The 20,853-nt window shown below is 46.6% G+C and overlaps 1 protein-coding gene across 1 annotated transcript in view; it reads left to right on the top strand.

Moving 5' to 3' along the window:
* The window catches only part of LOC115320902 (luciferin 4-monooxygenase-like), a 65,087-nt gene extending 46,930 nt beyond the window's left edge, over window positions 1-18,157 (top strand). The window contains exons 5-7 of the mRNA XM_042286991.1: window positions 3,367-3,508; window positions 5,033-5,284; window positions 18,048-18,157. Coding sequence (XP_042142925.1) covers window positions 3,367-3,508; window positions 5,033-5,284; window positions 18,048-18,157 — 504 coding nt within the window. The remainder of the gene's footprint in view (window positions 1-3,366; window positions 3,509-5,032; window positions 5,285-18,047) is intronic.
* The last annotated feature ends 2,696 nt before the right edge of the window (window positions 18,158-20,853 follow it).

Here is a 20,853-nt window from a genome sequence, read left to right as displayed (position 1 = left end):
TTCTTTTCCGTGTTTGACGAAAGAAACTGATGTCCCTCCTTATTTAATAACTTCTAACGGAGTATCTACTATGCCAGCTCTCACATCTTCTGTAGATGGCATCTCGTCATTAATTGAAAATATCAAACTCTCATCGTCAGCCGGCGTTGACTGAATTAACTCAAAACTTAAAAAAAATACCAAACGTATATCTGCCGTGTACATTATCATGTCGTTCTCACAATCACTTTCCACAGGCATCTTACCGGACGACTGGAAGCTGGGAAGGGTCGTTCCACACTACAAATCGGGTAACAAGGACTCCCCACTAAATTACCGTCCCTTCTCTTTAACAAGCGTCCCTTGCAGAGCCATGGGACACGTCATCTACACTCAAATAATTAATTTCCTAAACTCTATCGACTTTTTTCACCCCTCCCAGCACAGGTTTCGTAAGGGCTTCTTTTGCGAAACTCACCTTGCCCTCTTCGTTCATGACTTTCATTCTAATCTTGACCATAACCTTCAAACTGACACGCTTTTTTTAGATTTTGCCAAAGAATTCTACAAAGTACCGCTCAAGCCCCTCCTACTAAAACTTTCCCAATTAAATTTAAACACTGCTATTGTTCAATGGGTCAAGGAATTTCTATCTAATGGCTCTTAGTTTGTCTTTGTTAAAAGCCACTCATCTAACCCTCTCCCAGTAACATCAGGCGTCCCACAAGGATCTGTCCTCGGCCCCTCCTGTTCTTAATATGCATAAATGACTTACCATCGCATCTGTCATGCCGCATTCGTATGTTTTGCGGATGACTGCGTTATTTATCGTGAAATCACCAACATCTCTGACCAGACATGCCTGTAGAATGACCTTAACCATGTGCAAGAATGGTGCGACTGTTGGCAAATGACCCCTAGTCCCAGAAAATGTAAACTTGTATCATTCCATCGTCGCCGTAACCGTAGAGAAATATAGTACTACGTAAAGAGCGTACACTTCCATAGGCACCAGCGGCCCAATCCAGTGTCAGCGGGCGCACCCAGAGGCCAGTATAGTCCCTAGTTGAGTGTTGAATGGATTGATACGCGCAGTAACCGCTGGCCAGATGAATGAATGGAATCAAAACGAATTATGGCGGTATTTTTGTGTCGGGCAGTAGCGTGCGCCCTCTAGTTTTAGGAACCGGTGTTTTTTTTAACTAGTATATGGTTTTTGTTTAAAATAGGATTGTTTTATAAGTATACTTTAATTGTTCTACAGAAGAGAATTCATCCAGCGCTACATATAATTCAAACTGACCGCACACCGAAAAGGATATTTTCACATTTGTGATAACTCTCTTGAAGGGGTGACATGGGACGACAGCAGGGATTGACACACAAAAGCATTTATTTTTGTAACTATGACAAGCAAAACAAACAACAGCTCTGAAGACGATGAGTGATGTATGTTATCCATATATTACAGCACACTGGCGTACCAACTTGTTTTTGAGTGTGTGTGTGGGCGGGAGAGGGGGGGGGGGGCAAACCAGACCCCTACCCCCCGGGCTGGGGGCGGTACCCTTGGTTTCCCTTGGGCGCCGCTGGCCAGTGTTTGCCCTGCCCATTGGCGGCTGTTTCGAGGGGGGGGGGGGGCAAAACACAAGCCTTGCCCCCCCTTCCCCCCCCCCGGAAGAGCTGGGAGGGCAAGCGACCCCCTTGCCCCCCCCCCCCCCCCCCCGGGTTGGTACGCCCATGCACATGCAAGATGTATGACTAACGCGTCAACAGTGCAACACTGAAAAAAAGTACTGTATTACAGCGAGACTTACAGCTACAAATGCAATATGATGGAGGGCATTCAAATAAATTACCGTCCAAGTTCCATGAAAAGCGCTTGCACATTTGACCCTGTGACTGATACAGCAACAATAAAAGAACAATCTGGCCCAGTGGCTTCTAAATTTAGTGACCGAATGCAAATGTCCGTCAAAAAAGAAACTACAGTCACAAGACTTCTTACGTATACCGTATACCATGACCGCGACGGAAGAATGATTACAAAGCCGCACGAGACAACAAGCCGCGGAACCAACTCAACCCACACAACGAGGCAAGAGACACAAACCAAGCAGCCGAAGTATCCGCCCTCCGTCGAGTCCACGACTCCGAAGCCAACCGTCGGGCCGCAGCCGTAGCCAAAGCTGTTGAAGTCGTTCTTGAAAGTTTTCAAAGTTCGTAATAACTTTAAAGGTTGACTCTATACAACAAAGTTATTTATTAATATTATATATCTGACAAATGTTCAGGTCATGTGACACTGTTGCGCCTACTAACGGTCAGTAGAGTCCCTAACTCCTGGGCCACGAAGCGGCTTGAGTGGCCACTTTTTACGTAGTTCTATATTTCTCTACGTAGTAACCCCTTTCTTTTTCCCTATACAATGGCTAGCGTCACTGCCGAATCTGCATAATCATCTGAATACCTACGTGTAACACTGTCGAACGATCTAGCTTGGCGCGCGCATACTACCAACGTCGTATCAGCTGCAAAAAAAAAAGTCCTTGGATTTCTTAAACGTAATCTACGCCATGCTTCGAAGCACGTACGTTTACTTGCGTACAAAACACTTGAGAGATCAAAACTCGAATACGCATCTGCCATCTGGAACCTTTACGAAGCACATATTAGTAATGAACTTGAATCTGTTCAAATTCGATCCACAAGGTTCATTCATTCTGCCTATTCATATGATATCAGCGTTTCATCTTTAAAAGCAGAATCCGACCTGACACCTCTTTCTCGGCCTGAGGCCTGCCACCTCTTTCTCTTCGCCGTCGCACTTCCAGCCTCTCCCTCTTTCACAAGTTTTACTACGGCTCCCTCAACCATGCACCTTACATTGTCCCGCCATCACGCATATCTCCACGCATTGGTCATCCACTTCAAGTAACGCTCATACGTGCCCGCGCTACTACTTTTTTAGCCTCCTTTTTTTTTTCAAGCAGCAGCAGACTGGAACGGCCTTCCCCACCACGACGTCGCCATCACATGTCCATCCCTATTAATGGAGACTGTCGTAAACCACCTTCCGACATGAATGTCTCTTAAAAATGCTTTTATATGTGACCCCACCCCTGATGTAATACAGCTAACGGAGTCCTTAAGGTAATAAAATGAAAAATGAAAATACAATATATGTTTAAACATTTTAGCATAATCTAATGCAATGCTTTAAAATTGTAAATCATGATGTCTACTGCTTCGCGTGAAAACATGCAAAGACGAATGTTTCCAAACCGCGTGTTATTTGAACTTACGGATATTAATTCGGAGTTTTATAGCTTATTATATTGTATGATGCGCCAAAGAAATATATATATATTTTTTTTTATTTGCCAGATAGTGGACGTGAAGACTGGGGACGTGCTTGGACCAAACGAAAAAGGAATGGCATTAGTGAAAACGCCGCGTGCTATGAAGGGATATTATGGAAATCCCGAAGCAACATCAAAGACCATCATTGATGGTTGGGTGCAAACAGGTATTTTCACCAGCTATTACCATTAATGAAGTGAAAAACGCGTAGTATCCTAATCAAGATTGGTCTGGCATACAATGAACCTATAGAAAACATTTGGCTTATGAGACAGTACCAGAGCAAAAAAAAATCTCCGCTTCAAATATGTACCTTTACGAAATTATAAGTGATATTAAGTGAATAGGAAGTACTTAGAAACAGTTGGATACTCTATTTCCATTATAGTTTGCAGCTCGTAGTCTGCTCTAGAAAAGATTTCAAAGAATAAATATTTAAAAATAAACCTTATTTTAAAGCGGCCACAAAACAGGTACGATATATATATATATACGAAGAAATGTTATTGCGCATTAAGGTATTAATGTTAAAAAATATAACTTAAATTAACCTTTGAACATTTGCTGTAAAAAAAATTAATGACCGCTCATCATATTTCTCATCAGGTTATTGAGGGAGCCCTGGTTTTAGCCGCGTCATTTACGAACTTGCCTTAACACGCACTCTTCGTTAGAAATGCTTGGATTCTTGAGTGCGTAAAACACGTTATAACATCTTTGACTGTACTATATGTCAGCTTCACCATCACAATATTTTCGCACATTTTGATATATTTTACCGGTATCGTTCTTGACCTCAGTAATGAAGTCTCCGCAGAAAGAGGTGAGAAGGTTCAGAGCTGAGATTTAGATCAATGACTCCAAAAGACGGTTTATAACAAAAATAGTGTTTAATTTCAGCTTAATATATTTTTGTCAATAAAGCGCCGCTACAGATGCATTAGTGCATTCTGTACAGGTGCGCTATACGGTTAGATGGACATTATATATAGGTATAATTGTGACAATAGGTGAAATTTGTTAAAATTTTACTTATCATCACTAAATTTGTTAAATAACGTTTTAATCATTGAAAATAATTACATGGTTTCAATGAGAAATATTTAGTTTGTGTCATCGAAAAACAAAAATTAGTGAATTTTCAAAAAGTTTAATTGGATGCGCCTGGTTTTGTTTACTGGGTTCCAAAATGCTTCTAAATTCAACACGCACGCGCGCATCCTTTAGTTTTTTTTTTTTTTTTTCGTTTTTGGATTATCAGTTTTGCGACAGTAGCACGAGTTGTAAATTTAGAGCACCACTCGTCTTTGCCAAGCCCTCGAAATTTCGACAAAATTTACTGATTAACCAGATTTTAGTGACTCCCAGCATGATTATATTTTTGAACAATATTCATATCTCCAGTAATTATTAAGTTAAATAAACGTTTTAGTTAATTAACCTACTCATTATGACGGTTAGTTCCCTATCATATGGCCACCTGACCGTATAACTCACATGTACAGACCGCATTAAGGTAGCTTTCACGGTTTCTCGATAACAAATCTGTAAAACGTAAAAGAAAAACATTTTGGATTCTACACCGTAAGTCTGGACGTTTGCTCTTTCATATGCCAAGCTTCTTGTTTCTACTTGACTTTACTTGACGTGGAGTGGCGTTTCAGATTTGATTAGTAGAAATCGCTTTCAGGTGACATTCTCTATTACAATGAAGATGGCCATTTCTTCTTCGTTGAAAGGACCATCCATGTGTTCTGGTGTATGGGGATCCGCGTGGCACCTTCCTCGATTGAACGGGTCTTGCTCAGCCATGAAGGAATTGCAGACGCTGCAGTGATTGGCGTTCCTCATCCAGAATATCTGAAAGTAGCAAAGGCTTTTGTTGTGTTGAAGAAACCTAGCAGTGAAATCACAGAGGAAAAGCTGAAAATATTCGTCGCAGGTGAATATTGGTCTTGATATTATTTGCAATGCGTGTCTATAGTATATTTCGAAATTACCTGACCCACTCCGTTAGAAAAAGAACACCAGTATGAGTTCTATTCTTTAAGAGCGCAGCTCATAGGCGCCCGTTTCCGGCTTGAGCGGTATCACCGTCGGCGTGGGCGTAACCGTGCGTTGCATTACGGGAATCGTCACATAATGGAACGCGCGGGTCTCATTCGTGACCCACGCATTGCATTATGGGACGTTTCCCATGATGACGTCACACGTCAGATCACGAGGGTCACGAGAGTCACCAATGGCGTCACGATGTACACGCGTGACGTTATAATGGGAAACCTCCCATAATGCAATGCGGAAATCATGAGTGACGTCACGTGTTGATGTCATAACGGTCCCCAGTGACGTCATACGTGACGTCAGTTGGGATGAAGGTTACTCGTGAAGGTCACGACGAAGGTCACGACCTTTGCAGTGAAGGTCGCGACCTGATATTGTCACGGGTGGTGACTAATAAACAAGAAATAGACAGGAATAAATAAACGTTTAATGTGGCGAACTTGTGCCAAAAATAAAGAAGGAGACAGAAGAAAGCAGAGCGTCGCGGGCGTCGAAGTCGGCGTGTCAGCAGAATCGAGCGCTAGGGCGAGACTGACTCGACAAGGTCGCGGGCGGCCTCTTATCTAGAGTGCGCCGCTATCTCGAAGATTCGGCGAAAGCGGTTCGAGCGTCGCGTGATCGGGGCGAGAATGAACACGTACTTTCTAGAAAACAAAAGCAGGGATAAATGATAGAAGTTACGTGCGGTACATGAATAAACGGGAACTTTCTGGAGGACCGTGACCGAGCGTTTCTTTCTCAGCCTTGCGCGCGGCATTACTCCCCCCTTTAAAAGTGCATCGCCCCGATGCAGTGTAAAACAAATCAAAATAAAAAAGAACGATAAACTAAAGAGTCTTTTGGAGCACAAAAGGTCCACAGTCCTATCGAGCGTAGTACGGCTTCAGGCGCACGACGTGGACGACCTCAGGTCGTGGTGGGCGGCGTGACGATGTTCGTGTTCCGTCGGGCATCACCTCGAAGTTCAGCTCGCCGAGGCGACGAAGTACCTTGTATGGTCCAAAGTACCGTTTCAGCAGTTTCTCACTGAGGCCGCGGCGACGGATGGGCGTCCAAACCCACACCCTGTCTCCGGGCTGGAAGTGAACGTCCCTGCGACGAAGGTTGTAGCGGCCCGCGTCGGCGCGTTGCTGGTCTTGAATCCTGAGTCGGGCGAGCTGGCGGACTTCTTCGGCCCGTTGAGCAACCACCTGGGCGTCGTCGCTCTCACTGTCATCTGGCTCATGGGGCAGCATCGCGTCCAGCATGGTCGTTACTTTGCGCCCATGCACCAGTTGAAAGGGTGTCACTCCGGTGGTCTCTTGTACGGCCGTGTTGTAGGCAAATGTGACGTACGGCAACACCTCGTCCCATGTCTTGTGCTCCACGTCGAGGTACATGGAGATCATGTCGGCGATGGTTTTGTTGAGTCTCTCCGTCAGCCCGTTGGTCTGCGGGTGGTACGCCGTGGTGCGACGATGGCTGGTGTGGCTGAGACGAAGGACTTCTTGCGTCAGCTGGGCCATGAATGATGATCCACGGTCTAAGATCAGGACTTCGGGAGCGCCGTGCCGGAGGACAATGGACTCGATGAAAAACTTGGCGACTTCAACAGCCGTTCCTGATGGAAGGGCTTTTGTCTCGGCGTACCGCGTGAGATAATCGGTTGCGACGATTATCCATCGGTTTCCTTGCGTCGACGGTGGGAAAGGTCCGAGTAAATCCATACCGATTTGCTGGAATGGGGCAGATGGCGGCGCAATAGGCTGAAGAAGTCCTGCCGGTCTCGTCGGTGGCTTCTTCTTTCGTTGACACTCGTGGCAAGATCGGGTGTAGTGGTGTACTGTCTTCGCAAGCTTGGGCCAGTAGTACTTTTCGCGTATCCTCGCAAGAGTCCTGCTGTAACCAAGGTGTCCCGCCGTCGGGTCATCGTGGCAGGCTTGAAAAATTTCTTCTCGAAGACTGGAAGGGATCACCAACAGCCACGCCGTGTTGCTGTCGCTGAAGTTCTCCTTGTACAGTACGCCTCGTCGGATGGAGAAGGTTGGCAGTGTTCGAACAAAACCGCGGGGAACGGCGCTTCCTTGCCCCTCTAGGTGTTCGACGAGTGCTCGCAGCTCAGGGTCGTCTCGTTGGCGTGCTGCCATGTCGCTTACATCCAGAGCGCCGAGGAAACACTCATCGTCGTCCTCTTTGGTGCAGGCAGGACCGGCCTCGACTGGGGCCCTTGACAGGCAGTCGGCGTCATTGTGCTTCCGGCCGGACTTGTACACCACGGCCATGTCGAACTCCTGCAGTCGTAGGCTCCACCGAGCGAGGCGTCCGGAGGGGTCCTTCAGATTCGCTAGCCAGCAGAGCAAGTGGTGGTCTGTGACTACGCGAAAAGAACTTCCATACAAATATGGGCGAAACTTTGTTATTGCCCATACGACAGCGAGGCACTCCTTTTCGGTCGTTGAATAGTTCCTCTCCGCTTTAGACAGCGTCCGACTTGCGTATGCGATAACTCGCTCGGCTCCGTCCTGCACTTGGACTAGTACCGCACCCAGTCCGGTGTTACTGGCGTCGGTGTGGATCTCGGTTTCAGCAAACTGGTCGAAATGGCCAAGAATCGGGGGCGTCTGTAGTCTTCGTTTGAGCTCGTCGAATGACCTCTGGTGTTCTTCTGTCCACTCGAACTTTACGGCGTCCTTCGTGAGGTGTGTCAGCGGTGCGGATAGCTTGGCGAAGTCTCGAACAAAGCGCCTGTAGTAGGCACAGAGTCCGAGAAATCTTCTCACGGCCTTCTTGTCAGACGGCGGCGTAAATGCAGCTACGGCGCGGGTCTTCTCGGGGTCAGGTAGAACACCCTTGTTGTTCACGACGTGGCCAAGGAACTTTAGTTCCCCATAGGCGAACCGACACTTTGTTGGCTTGAGTGACAGGCCGGCGGTCTTGATGGCTTGAAGCACGGCTCGAAGTCGTCTGAGGTGTTCGTCGAAATCTCGTGAGAATACCACGACATCGTCCAGGTAGACGAGGCAGCTCTGCCATTTCAGACCTGCCAGCACGGTGTCCATGACGCGCTGGAAGGTGGCTGGTGCTGTACAAAGTCCGAACGGCATCACTTTGAATTCGTATAGTCCGTCGGGAGTGACGAAGGCAGTTTTCTCCCGGTCACGTTCGTCGACTTCAATCTGACAATAACCACTCTTCAGGTCCATCGACGAAAAATATCGGGAGTGGCGCAGTCGGTCTAACGTATCATCGATGCGGGGGAGCGGATAGACGTCCTTCTTTGTCACGGCGTTCAGTCGACGATAGTCCACGCAGAACCGCAGGGTTCCGTCCTTCTTCTTCACAAGGACGACTGGGGACGCCCATGGGCTCCTTGAGGGTTGAATGATGTCGTCGTCGAGCATCTCCTGGACTTGATCTTGAATCACTTTCCTTTCCTTTAAGGAGACCCGATACGGCGACTGGTGGACAGGAAGTGCGTCGTCGTCGGTAACAATGCGATGTTTCGCCATTGGTGTTTGGCGAATCTTTGATGTCGTGGCAAAACAGTCACTGTATTCGGCAAGGAGATCAATCAGTTGCCGGCGCTTCGTAGCTGGGAGCTCGGGGTCAATGTCGAGCGGCGGCGGCGTCGTGCTTTTCTGCTGTGGGGACGAGGTTTCCTCGGAGATTGCGGTGACCACCGCTGGCGCTTGAAGCTCCTCGACGTGGCCCACGGTGGTACCCTTCGTTAGGTGCTGCGGCTCCTCTCGAAAGTTCGTCACAAGAACAGTTGTACGTCTTTCTTGGAGATCCGTTACGCCTCTTGCGACGCCAATTCCTTTTTCGAGGAGCAGTTGGACGCTGCCTTCCAGAAGAGCTTCACCGTGCATGGCGGCGTCGGCCATAACGGTGACGAAAACACTCGACCGCGGCGGTAGGTTCACATGGTCGGCGATAACTCGGATCGCGGTTGATGTTGGGTTGGTCTCCACCGGCGGTAAAACAGGTTTCCGCAGCGTCAACTGGTTTGCCCCGAGGTCGATGACGGCGCCATACTCGCAGAGAAAGTCCATTCCGAGGATAACCTCCCTCGAACAGTCTTGCAGAACGACGAACTTCACAGGGCACGTTTCACCGTGGATCTCGACGCGAGCAGTGCATCTCCCGACTGGCGTGATGAGATGTCCTCCGGCGGTTCGTATTTGGGGTCCATCCCACGGCGTCACGACTTTTCGCAGGCGGCGAGAGAGCCTCCCACTCAAGACTGAGTAGTCTGCTCCGGTGTCCACGAGTGCCGATGAGTCGAGGCCGTCAATAACAACGTTTAAGTTGTTGGACACCGAAGCAGGAGCGTCGTTGCGATGCGTATCGTCGGGAGAGTGGGAGCGCTCCGTCGTTCGTGGAGGCTCTTTACGTCGGTCGTCTTCGGCAACTCCACCTCCAGGGGTTGCCGCGCCTAGTTTCCCCGGCGAGGAGCGAGGGGCGACAGGCTTTCACGTCGGGGTCGGTGCATCGGCGAAGCTGGACGTCGCGGTGACGGCGACCGGAACTCTCGGCGGGACGCAGGCTCGGGGGACTGGGGTCGTCGCAGGTACTCGTCGATCTCCCGAGGGCGTTCACCATACCGGGGGCGCGGGTCGCTTGGGTGGAATCCGCGCAGCCCGAGTCGACGGTATGGGCATCGGCGGTAGGTGTGGTCTGCCTCCCCGCAGTGGAAGCACAGAGGGCGTCGGTCGGGCGTTCGCCACACATCGGTCTTCCGGGGTGCACGGGGCTCCTGGCTGGCGTACTGGGGCTGGTCGTCGTGGCGTCGGTCGTGCTGCGGCGCAAGAGACTGGCGTCGGGGCGGCGCGACATAGGCGCGAGGAGGAGGCGGTGGCCGTCGGGCCACTGCGGCGTAAGTTAGCGCGGGTTCTTCGGAGACTGCTGCGCTGATGGGAGCCTCTGGTTGAATGGCTCTCTGCACCTCTTCCCGCACGACCTCAGCGACGGAGAGCGAAGCTGGTCGGTCCGCGGCGGGTAGTAGCTTTCGCAGCTCCTCCCGGACGACGTCGCGAATGATCTCGCGAATGCTTGAGATGCTGGACCCAAGGTCGCAAGCGGACGGCGGAACCGCGCTGACGCCGGGTAGCCTCTGGTAGTGGCTGGCTCGGGCTTGCAGGGCACGCTCGATGTTCGTTGCCTCGGCGACAAAGTCTTCGACAGTTGTCGGAGGGCTGCGGACAAGGCCACCAAAGATGTTTTCTCTCACGCCCCGCATGGGGATTCGTAGCTTCTTCTCCTCTGTAGCCCGAGGGTCGGCGCGGGCGCTCAGGCGCAGGACGTCCTCTACGAAGCCGGTGACACTCTCGTTGGGGCCCTGGGTTCTGGTTCGCAGTAGGTCCTCGGCTCTCTCTCGGCGGTGGTGGTTGATGAAGGTAGCCTTGAGATCGTTCTTGAAAATGTCCCACGACGTCAGGGAGGACTCATGATTCTCGTACCAGTGCTTGGCAGTCCCCTCAAGCGAAAAATAGACATTGTGTAGGCGCTGCTCGTCTGTCCAGCAATTGTGGCGGGCAACGCGTTCATACTGGTCAATTCAGTCTTCGGCGTCTTCGTACTGCTCGCCGTGGAATGGAGCCGGTGTCCGAGGAGCGACGGGTAGGTAGACGACGGCAGGAGCGGCGGGGGTCTGCGACTGGTTGGCCATCGTCGGCTGCCTGGTCCTGGGTGGTAAAGGTCCGTATTCCGGGTGTAGCCCTTGGGTTCCGCGACTTGATCGAGTCTCGATCTGGTCTTCGTTGGGTCCTCGGGAGCTTGGGTTCGGACTTGCAGTGCGGGAACTTGGGGGGCTGCGCTGCACGAACATGCGGTACCCCGCACCTCCACCAAAATGTCACGGGTGGTGACTAATAAACAAGAAATAGACAGGAATAAATAAACGTTTAATGTGGCGAACTTGTGCCAAAAATAAAGAAGGAGACAGAAGAAAGCAGAGCGTCGCGGGCGTCGAAGTCGGCGTGTCAGCAGAATCGAACGCTACGGCGAGACTGACTCGACAAGGTCGCGGGCGGCCTCTTATCTAGAGTGCGCCGCTATCTCGAAGATTCGGCGAAAGCGGTTCGAGCGTCGCGTGATCGGGGCGAGAATGAACACGTACTTTCTAGAAAACAAAAGCAGGGATAAATGATAGAAGTTACGTGCGGCACATGAATAAACGGGAACTTTCTGGAGGACCGTGACCGAGCGTTTCTTTCTCAGCCTTGCGCGCGGCAATATCACGAGGGTCACTAGTGTCATGAGAGACCACACGAACGGGGTGGGAGGGAGGGATGGTAGGAGGAGGGGGTGGAGGAAGAGAAAACGAGGAGGGAGGAGAAGGGTGGAGATAGGGAGCAGGAGTAAGAGGGGAGGAGGGAAGTGTAAAGGAGGAGAAGGAGCGGCATACCCTCCTCTTCGTACCCTCCCCTCCTCCTCCTCAGTAGCTGCGCTCTCATTCGGCATTACATGGAGCTGTAAACCTGTTTCATATTTTTTTTATAAATGAAATTATGAATGACTGAATGAAAATAATATTGCCTGGACCTACAAGTACTCGTTACTTTTTGTTCCAGAATTTCCGATTTTCAGGATGTCGATTATGATGACGGTAATACTAATGATATGGATATTGATAATAATGTTATTTTTTTCAGGCATCCAATTGTATGGTATTGGGTCAGACCAAAGCCCGAGTTGACTTATGTGACCGAAACCCAGCCTCCAGCGATTAATTTAATAATAGGGTGATTTCAGATAAGATCGACCAAAGGGTGGCTGGTCGACATTTTTAAATCAACTGATGTTTTTATATGACATTGTCTAGTGTCTGGTATAAACGAATCCACACTTAGTTTTGACCAGAAAAAAAATTTGGAGACAAGAAAAATCGTAAGGCAGGGAGAGGTGGACAGTTGCAATAACGCGCACTGATGGAGGAGGCAAGTTTGAAAGTGAATAATTAAAACAATAAAATTAGGAGAATTTTAAAACATTTTACAAACAAACTATGGGTACAACTTGCTTGTAATATAAAGTAATAATATTTATTAAAAATTCATTTAGTTTTCTAAAAATTGCCAAACATGCCTGCTCGAACGACAAATGGCAAACTTTGGAAATCTGTATCTCATGAAATAATTTAATCATTATTACACAACTTCCAGACATTATTTTACTAATATATGGCTATTATTGAAAAAATAAATAAGGTATCTGAGTGACAATATAGTTACAATATATTTAGGCAAACATGGGAAAAAAATCAAACAAAGAAAAATTCCAATGCGAATAAAAAAAAACACCGCCTTCAATTTTTTTTAAGTTTGGGTACCCTGTTATACTCTATTTCGGCATTCATTTCTATTAAAAACATGTTGCATCATTGCACTGTGAAAGAAGAAACAACTCCCCAAAGTAGGGTCCTTTTTCAAAGCCTACACTTAGCAGTGTCCTATACAAGAAGTGACTCTGAGTTCCAGTTTCATGAAACTTGCACAAATCTTTTATATACATTTATTCAGATAAGGTCATTGATAAAAAGAGCGATCGGTCACACAGTAAAAGGGAGGAGAAACTATATACAGCATTTTACATAAGCGTACAAAGTGGTATCATATTAGAGACTAATGATTTGAGAAAAGATGATGCAGTGTGAAGTTGTACCTTCCGGTATATTTTACATCTAGAGTAAAATAAATAACTTTACTTCCACACACAAAAACAAAGATATAATTGTAAGATATTTAGGTTGGCTGTGTATTTACGATTACAAACAATTTCAGGTGACGGATGCCATAGTGCCTAACTGGAGCAGCTTCGATGCTCTCGGTGTATGAATGAATCGTGGCAAGCCGATATATTTTATCCTGCTCGAGGATAACATTTTGGGATTTTTTTTATAGTGATCAGATAAAAATTATTAGTAACCACCAACAAAAACAGTAGGTTAAATACCCCGTGAAGAAAAATGTGATAAATAAGACGTCCCTGCATTCAAAATGAGCAGTCCTTGGGAAATCAAATTCGGCACTTTACGCTAAGGTTTTCCTCGCTGTACCCATTTAATAAAGTTGCTTCCAAGCAGATCCGACTGTCCGTGCTACATATACGCCACAGGTCCCTTCTGTTGATGACTTGCTGAGCCGCCACGCGTGCCAAGACTGAATGCCAGGGAAGGCGCGCACCGTCAGCCACTCTTCTTTTTTTTTGTTCACGATACCGAACAACCTCATTTTCGTCCAGATATACAAGATGCACGCCTTTCAGTTTCTTTGATAGAACGCTCACCATTGTCCTGGCCGTCTGAATTGCGCTTACTGAACGTTCTCTCAGGTTGTTCAGCGTGGCCTGGTGCTTCACGAGTCCGCCAACACCGTCACATGCATTTTTCCCATGTCCAGATGCAGAAAATAACCACTGGGCTTGTGGGCAATCGTCCTTTGCAAATTGGTGAAGCTAGTAGCGATTCTTGAAATGACTGGCGGCGCCGTCACTTACGTATGTCACGTACGAGTATACCGCAACGTTGTCTTCAACCCACTCCTTCACTTTTTCTAGAGCCAAGCAAGCGTGAGCGGCGTCGTGACACAGGTCCTCACTGATGATGGCAAAGCTGTTTGTAGATTTTCTTGTCGTCACTACACATGTAAATATCGAAACTTGTTTTTTTTTTCCAGTGATATGCTTGCACTTCGTCAGGAAGCACGATGGTCCAGTTTTCAGCAAAGTCAAAATGAAAGACAATGCTCCCGCGTTGCATGCACTGTTTTTCATCGTAGATCGCTTTACCTTGCGTTTGCCGGATATGGTTGTGAAGTACCCAACTTCCAACCGTCACTTGGATGACTTTTAGGAAAGTCTCAGGTTCCAAAGTTTTTTTCACAAGGTCGCCGGACTCCCATGTTGCAAGTACAATCTCTTCATCCTCCGGGATATCAAGTTCCTGGAGTGTAAGAAACTGGCCTTTTCGGCAGTGATCACAGTCTCCTTGAAGGCACAGTTCTGTTGCTGGGTCGCACAGAAATGCCGAGTTCATTTCCCCAGTGTTGAATGTCGAGCCTGTAACGTTCTCTAGAGCGGCAATACAAAGATAATAATTGGCGCAGCGCACACAAACGCACACTTCCTGGTGTGGAATACATTGGACCCATCTAGGGCGCAACGAATAAAATTTCGTTAGCCCAACGCCGGAATCGGGATGCTTGTCTTTGCATATACGGAAGGTCTCTCGTATTGAGCGTGTCATGAAGCGCTTTGGCACGAACGTTTTCTCTCCGTTGAGCATGACAGAGATGACGTCCTTCTGGTTGGGACTTCGGCGCGAACATTGTAGCTCGTCTTTCGTGAAGTACTCTAGGGTAGCAGACAGGTTCTCAGGGCTCACCTTGCACATCGTGTAAGGATCCGGCTCATACCACACGCCATGCTTTTCCTTGAGTTTTCGGGATTTACTGATGAGGTACATTGAGGCCTGTGGAATCATCTTTTGAACCTCATTCTTCGTCAGTGTTGACGGCAGGAGCGTAAGCAGTTGACAACGTTCCCGGAGAGAGGTGGCGGTTTCAAAGGCCTGCCGAAAGTTGTCCACCCACTCAGTGCATGTGGAGCATGTTGGTTCGGACGACCCCGATGGTGCGTCCCTGTCGTACGCAATACGTAGCCTTGAGCGTATATTCTTGACAGCAACCTGCTCCAGTTCTGTCTGCTTTCTCTTGACATAGGCAGGCCTGTCCCGACTTATACGACGCTTGGTTGTCTCAGCGGCGACACATCTGTAGGTAGTATGCTGCGATTTAGATCTTCAATTGCTTCTTCAGCTGGCACAAATATGTCAGGGCACTGCTCTGAGCTTCGCATCGAGATCTCCTTAGTGATGTGCATGAAGCAATGGTAGCACATGTAGTCCGTCGCACTCACTTTGGTGGAACAGTCAGGCGGAAGAATTTGCTTCAACGAGTTATGGTCCAACTCGCCAACACTTCGAAAATTCCGCTGCTTTGGTATAGTCTTTTTGTGTTTGCAAAACTAATCTGCACAAAACACTCGTTCGGAGCTCCAGGACGTCTTCATAATGTATACATAAATAATAGAAATTAAACCCCAACTGATGGCATATAATTGACAAGTGAAAGAACTACTGGGTGCACAAGTGACAAGTCCGAGGCTGAGGAGCTCACTCACTGCAAACGTACATTTGAAAAGAGAGGTCACAACTGAGGCTGTCGGCAAAGCTTGATCCACGTCAAAGGAAGAAAGAGGGAAAGTCTCCAGACAAAAAATTGTGGTCAGCGGCCTTCGAAAAAGACTTTCCGGAATCGCACTGTCGTCCCTCGACGCGCTGATATGAAAGGACCCGAGCTTCTACCACGTGGTTCATGACACAGCCTGAGCCATGTCGGCGACCGGTTCGCGAGGGGTTGGCGGTGGGGTTACGTTGATGGTCACTCGGATTAGCCCTTGCTGTACTGAGCTACCGCCTGCAGTGCCTTATCGCCGGCTGGTGTCAACAACGAGAACACACACACCCTGTCTACACCAAAACTACAAGCGTTCACCGCACACGCGTCGCCGCCGCTTTTAAGCTTTTGTGAAATTGCTTTCTTTTGCCGCGGAGAACCGCCTTATCTTAACTACGCGCCTGAAATCCTTCCAGGCGGGCGTACAAAATATCAAGCGTTTCGAGAAATGCCCGTGGAGTAGAACTATGGGAAAATTCGGAGCCCGCGATGTCGATATCGTCGCCGTTGTGTTAGTACGCCGTCGCGTACTGCAGTCCCCCGTCGGGGGAGGGGGGGGGGGCGGTCTTACTACGATAACATGGCGACAGCGTTTACACTCTATGTATTTACGCGAGGCTCGAGTATTTGGGGATAATGCGGCCGGTTGGTGTGCCCCTTTGTGCCTGATATTATCGCCCGTGACGCCAGCGAGTGAGATGGCGACAGGCATGACTGCTCAGTAAACAGGCGTCAGCGGCCATGTTTTGCTGGTTGAAGCGAACCCCCTTGTCCTTGACAGCGAGCGGGGAAATGCGAAAAAAAGATTGTATCGGCCGTTTTGCCAGAACTAGCGACGAGTGTCGTCTGCGGTTTCCGGCAACTATTTTGCCATTATCGTGAGCTTAGCGAGGAAATGATTTTTGCTAGCCACAGAACACTACCACGCAGAAAGGGAATGCTTGAACATGTTTTTGTTCTGGATATATATCAGGGATATATATGAGAGAGAGAGAGAGAGAGAGATGAAGGTAGAGCGGAAGAGGGAATAGCATATAGTGTCGCAGGAGAATAAAGTAAACAAAGTTCCTAGTGGCCGATGGCTCATGATCTTTTCTCGGATCACTAGTCCGTAATATGATACCTCTTTGTACACAGTAGTTTCTCCTTAATTTAAGTGTGTGAACGATTTCTTTAGTTATCATTGGCCTCATGTGAATAAAAATATATAAAAGATGTGTGTTGGTTTCATGAAACTGGAACTCAGAGTCAGTTCTTGTATAAAACACTGCTAAGTGTAGGCTTTGAAAAAGGACCCTACTTTGGGGAGTTGTATCTTCTTTCTCAATAAAATGATGCAACATGTTTTTAATAGAAATGAATGCCGAAATAGAGTATAACAGGTTACCTAAATTTAAACAAAAATCGAGGGTGGTGTTTTTTTTTTATTCGCGTCGGAATTTTTGTTTGTTTGATTTTTTTTCCATGTTTGACTAAATATATCCTAACTATTGTATCACACAGATACCTTAGTTATTTCTTAAATATTAGCTATATATTAGTAGAATAATATCTGCAAATTATATCATAATGATTAAATTATTTCATGAGATACAGACCTCCAAATTTTGCCATTTGTCGTTCGAGCAGGCATGTTTGCCAATTTTTAGAAAAATAAATAAATTTTAAATAAATATTATTACTTTATATTACAAGCAAGCTACACCCATAGTTTGCGCCTAAAACGTATTAGAGTTCTCCTAATGTTATCGCTTTAGTTATTCACTCTCAAACGGGCCCCCTCTATCAGTGCGCGTTAATGCAACTGTCCACCTCATGCCTTACGATTTTTCCTGTCCCCAAGTATTTTTTCTAGTCAAAACTAAGTTTGGATTCGTTCATACCAGACACTAGACAATAACATATAAAAACATCAGTTGATTTGCAAATGTCGACTAGCCATCCTTTGGTCGATCTTATCTGAAATCACCCAATAATGATCAGAGCCATGATACAAATATTAATAATATTTTTTGTTTGCTCTCAGAAAGAACCATAACCGGTGTTCTATGTGGCGCAGATTGCACAAATATCAAACATGGAACCAAATACTAACACTCAAAGAATACAACCTAGGGAAACAAAACAAACGCCGATACAAGACATATACATCGGCATACTGAAACATATAATATTAATTTAATCTCAAGCAAATAAAGTTAGGAAAACAAGTAGAAATATCAGTCACCTTGATGTAGAGTATTATATCATTTTTGAACTCTTAATAAATGGCGAATGGTGTATAGCACCGTGAACATTTTAAATTTAAACAAGTAAATGGCGTACACATTAAGTACAGAGCATTTGAAATAGGTACTAAAATTCCTTTCCGTGTTCTATATAAATTTACTCATGGAACTGAGTTGTTGCTTATTCTTTCCACTTCAGGCCAAGTTCGACCACACATGCATCTTCATGGGGGCGTCAAGATCGTCGAGAAGATACCACAGAACGGCCTCGGCAAAGTCAATAAGAAACAGCTTGAGCTGCTTCATTAAATCACCTGACAAATGCTTGTCTTGGTGTGAGAAAAAAGGAAAGAAAGATTCGTGCAGATTTTGATTAAAAAAAATCGATCGAACGACATTTATTTGAAAGGTATTGTGTGGCTTTGTAAAGTTTGCAGAAATGTTCTAAACTAAACTGATACGACTACTGGAACTGAATATATATATATATATATATATATATATATATATATATATATAGGTGAAGTAAGATAAATATTTAAAAAAATCGACCCGGCATTGGTGGGCATGGGTGGCAGACGGGGCCTTGTGGGGAAAGGCCACCAATGCACCTGCGAACAGTACCTACAACCGTCATCCCTCATTGCAACGAGATGAAGGGGCTTCTAGGGAAGGGGAAGCATTGGGGGGGGGGGGGGGGGGGGGGGGCTAATGCTTCCTTTTCCCTACAAGCTCCTTCATACCACCAATATACCTTGGGGGGGGGGGGGGGGGGGGGGGCTAATGCTTCCTTTTCCCTACAAGCTCCTTCATACCACCAATGTACCTGTGAACAGGACCCACAACCGCCTCTCTCATTGCGACAAAATTAAACTCGTCCCCCCCCCCCCCCCTGCTTCTCTTTCCATACGAGCCCCTTCCAACTTTCGCGTCCACAAACCCTTCCCCTAGATCTTTTATAAAACTAGCCCAGTACGCCATGTGGGCTCCCGTCCTCAACAAGGCAGTGCCACTGCCGAAACGTCGACGGACGTCGGGCCCCTTTCTTTTTTTATTCATTTTATATTCTTAATTCTTTAAACTATGTTGCATCTAACAATTTACTTTTGTAAGTTATATAATATATATATATATGTATATATATATATATATATGTATATATATATATATATATATATATATATATATATATATATATATATATATATATATATATATATATATATATATATATGTGTGTGTGTGTGCGTGTGTGTCAAGCTGGGGGTTTGGAAATATCGGGTGAAAATATTAAAGTATCTGTGGTTTATTTCCTTGCGTTCTGTATTTTGTTTTGTTTAGTGTTGCACTACTCTAATTTTATGGTTTCTACCACTAGCTCAATGTAAAACTGCACAAGGTGACACTCTCGATTCTCAAGATCAATGTAACCTTCGCTGATGAATTCTTTTTAGACGCAGTCTGCTATTGTTTCGATTTCAAATCAATAAATGTCCTGTGATCATTCATCAGTGACAGGAACGCAGTAAGGCGTAGCCACTTGAAATTCCAAAGTGACTATGATAGCTCGTAAAGTCCACTAGAATCTATCGTACTATTAAACGGAGCACAGTGTTGTCTAAATAAATGAATCGGTTCATTTTATGAACCGGCTACCCACATTAGGATACTACTTTGGGAACGAGCCTGTGCAGCGCAATCAGTCAAGCACAATACAATGACGACCGAATGCGCAGCGATGTTTTTATAAATATCGATCACATCACTAAGAACGAAGACAAAAACATACAGTTTTTCTTTTTTTTTTTTTGTTTTCTGCGTGTAATGCTTGATGGTTTCTAACAGATAATGCGACCAACAGACCTTTCCGGCAAATCCCAGGAGACATTGTATCGGGGAGAATTCTGGGGCTTTTCGGGCTCTGGCGCAGCCAACTGGACAGCCGTTCCGTGCGATAGCATGAAGCGCACAGTCAGCTCACTCAACACTGTAGTCTCGAGGGACGTCGGCGCGGTGCACGAAATATCCGGCTCGCCCTCAAAGACATCATCTACCGTGTAACATCATCGCTCACAGATGAGCGGTGTTCTTCGCACTGATGTTACGATGGACCGCAACGAATGCTAGGACCCAGCACAGTCATTCCAAAGCTCAGAAAGTGTCACGTGTTACTCTCGGAGCACTGGATTGGCCAAGATGTCTTGTAGCGAGTGTTGCTTTACATCGCAGGGTAAATCTGAAGAGCTTTGGAGCGCCTTTTCACTCTGGAGCGCCTTTCCGGAGACATGAATCGTGGAGATCACTTTTGTGACGAAAGAAACGCGCTCTGATAAAGCATCAATTCATTTCCAAATGCTATTCGCCACTCTGTCAAGTAAAACAATCTTTCTGCAAAATAAATCACGAAACAATAAACCGCCCCACACGCACGCCACATTTTCAGCGCCAACACAGCCTTGAAATTAGACAATATTCGGGAATTCTGAAATGCGTTAATCTCTGACACGACCGTCTAGATTTGCTAGGAGAGTTATCAGTGCCAACGAATTTAATGTTTAGGAACCTGTAAGTTACCATATTCTTTCCATTTACCGCGTCATAAGGATCTATGACTATAACCTTCATTAATAACGACCATTTAACGAGCGCTTACGCAGGCGCATATTATACTGATCGTTACTGCGTTCGTTTTTGTGCACCGTTCCCTGTCTTGGGTCAAATACTACATTAAGATGGGCTGAACGTTTTGAGACTGTCCAGGAACTATGGGAGTTTTGCTTAAAGAAAGGCTCCGCAGAAGTATCCCGAGCAGAGTACTTCTAGCGCGGCTTTCTTAGCGCGAACAGGGGATTGCAATTTGCTTTAATTGAATGATTGCAATTAAATTTTGGGGGCAGCGAAAAGTGCTCTTGTGGGTAACTGATCCGAGTGGTAAAAAGTAATGCATGTCAATGCGCTTTCAAAGTAGAATGCAAAATCGCGGGTATTTTGTGTTTGTGTTAAAA

The sequence above is a fragment of the Ixodes scapularis genome, unplaced genomic scaffold (assembly GCF_016920785.2).
Source record: "Ixodes scapularis isolate PalLabHiFi unplaced genomic scaffold, ASM1692078v2 PGA_scaffold8__174_contigs__length_109621045, whole genome shotgun sequence".
In the NCBI taxonomy this organism is placed as follows: Eukaryota; Metazoa; Arthropoda; class Arachnida; order Ixodida; family Ixodidae; genus Ixodes; species Ixodes scapularis.
Note: the sequence above shows the minus strand (reverse complement) of the source record. Positions and strands in the feature narration are given on the sequence as shown.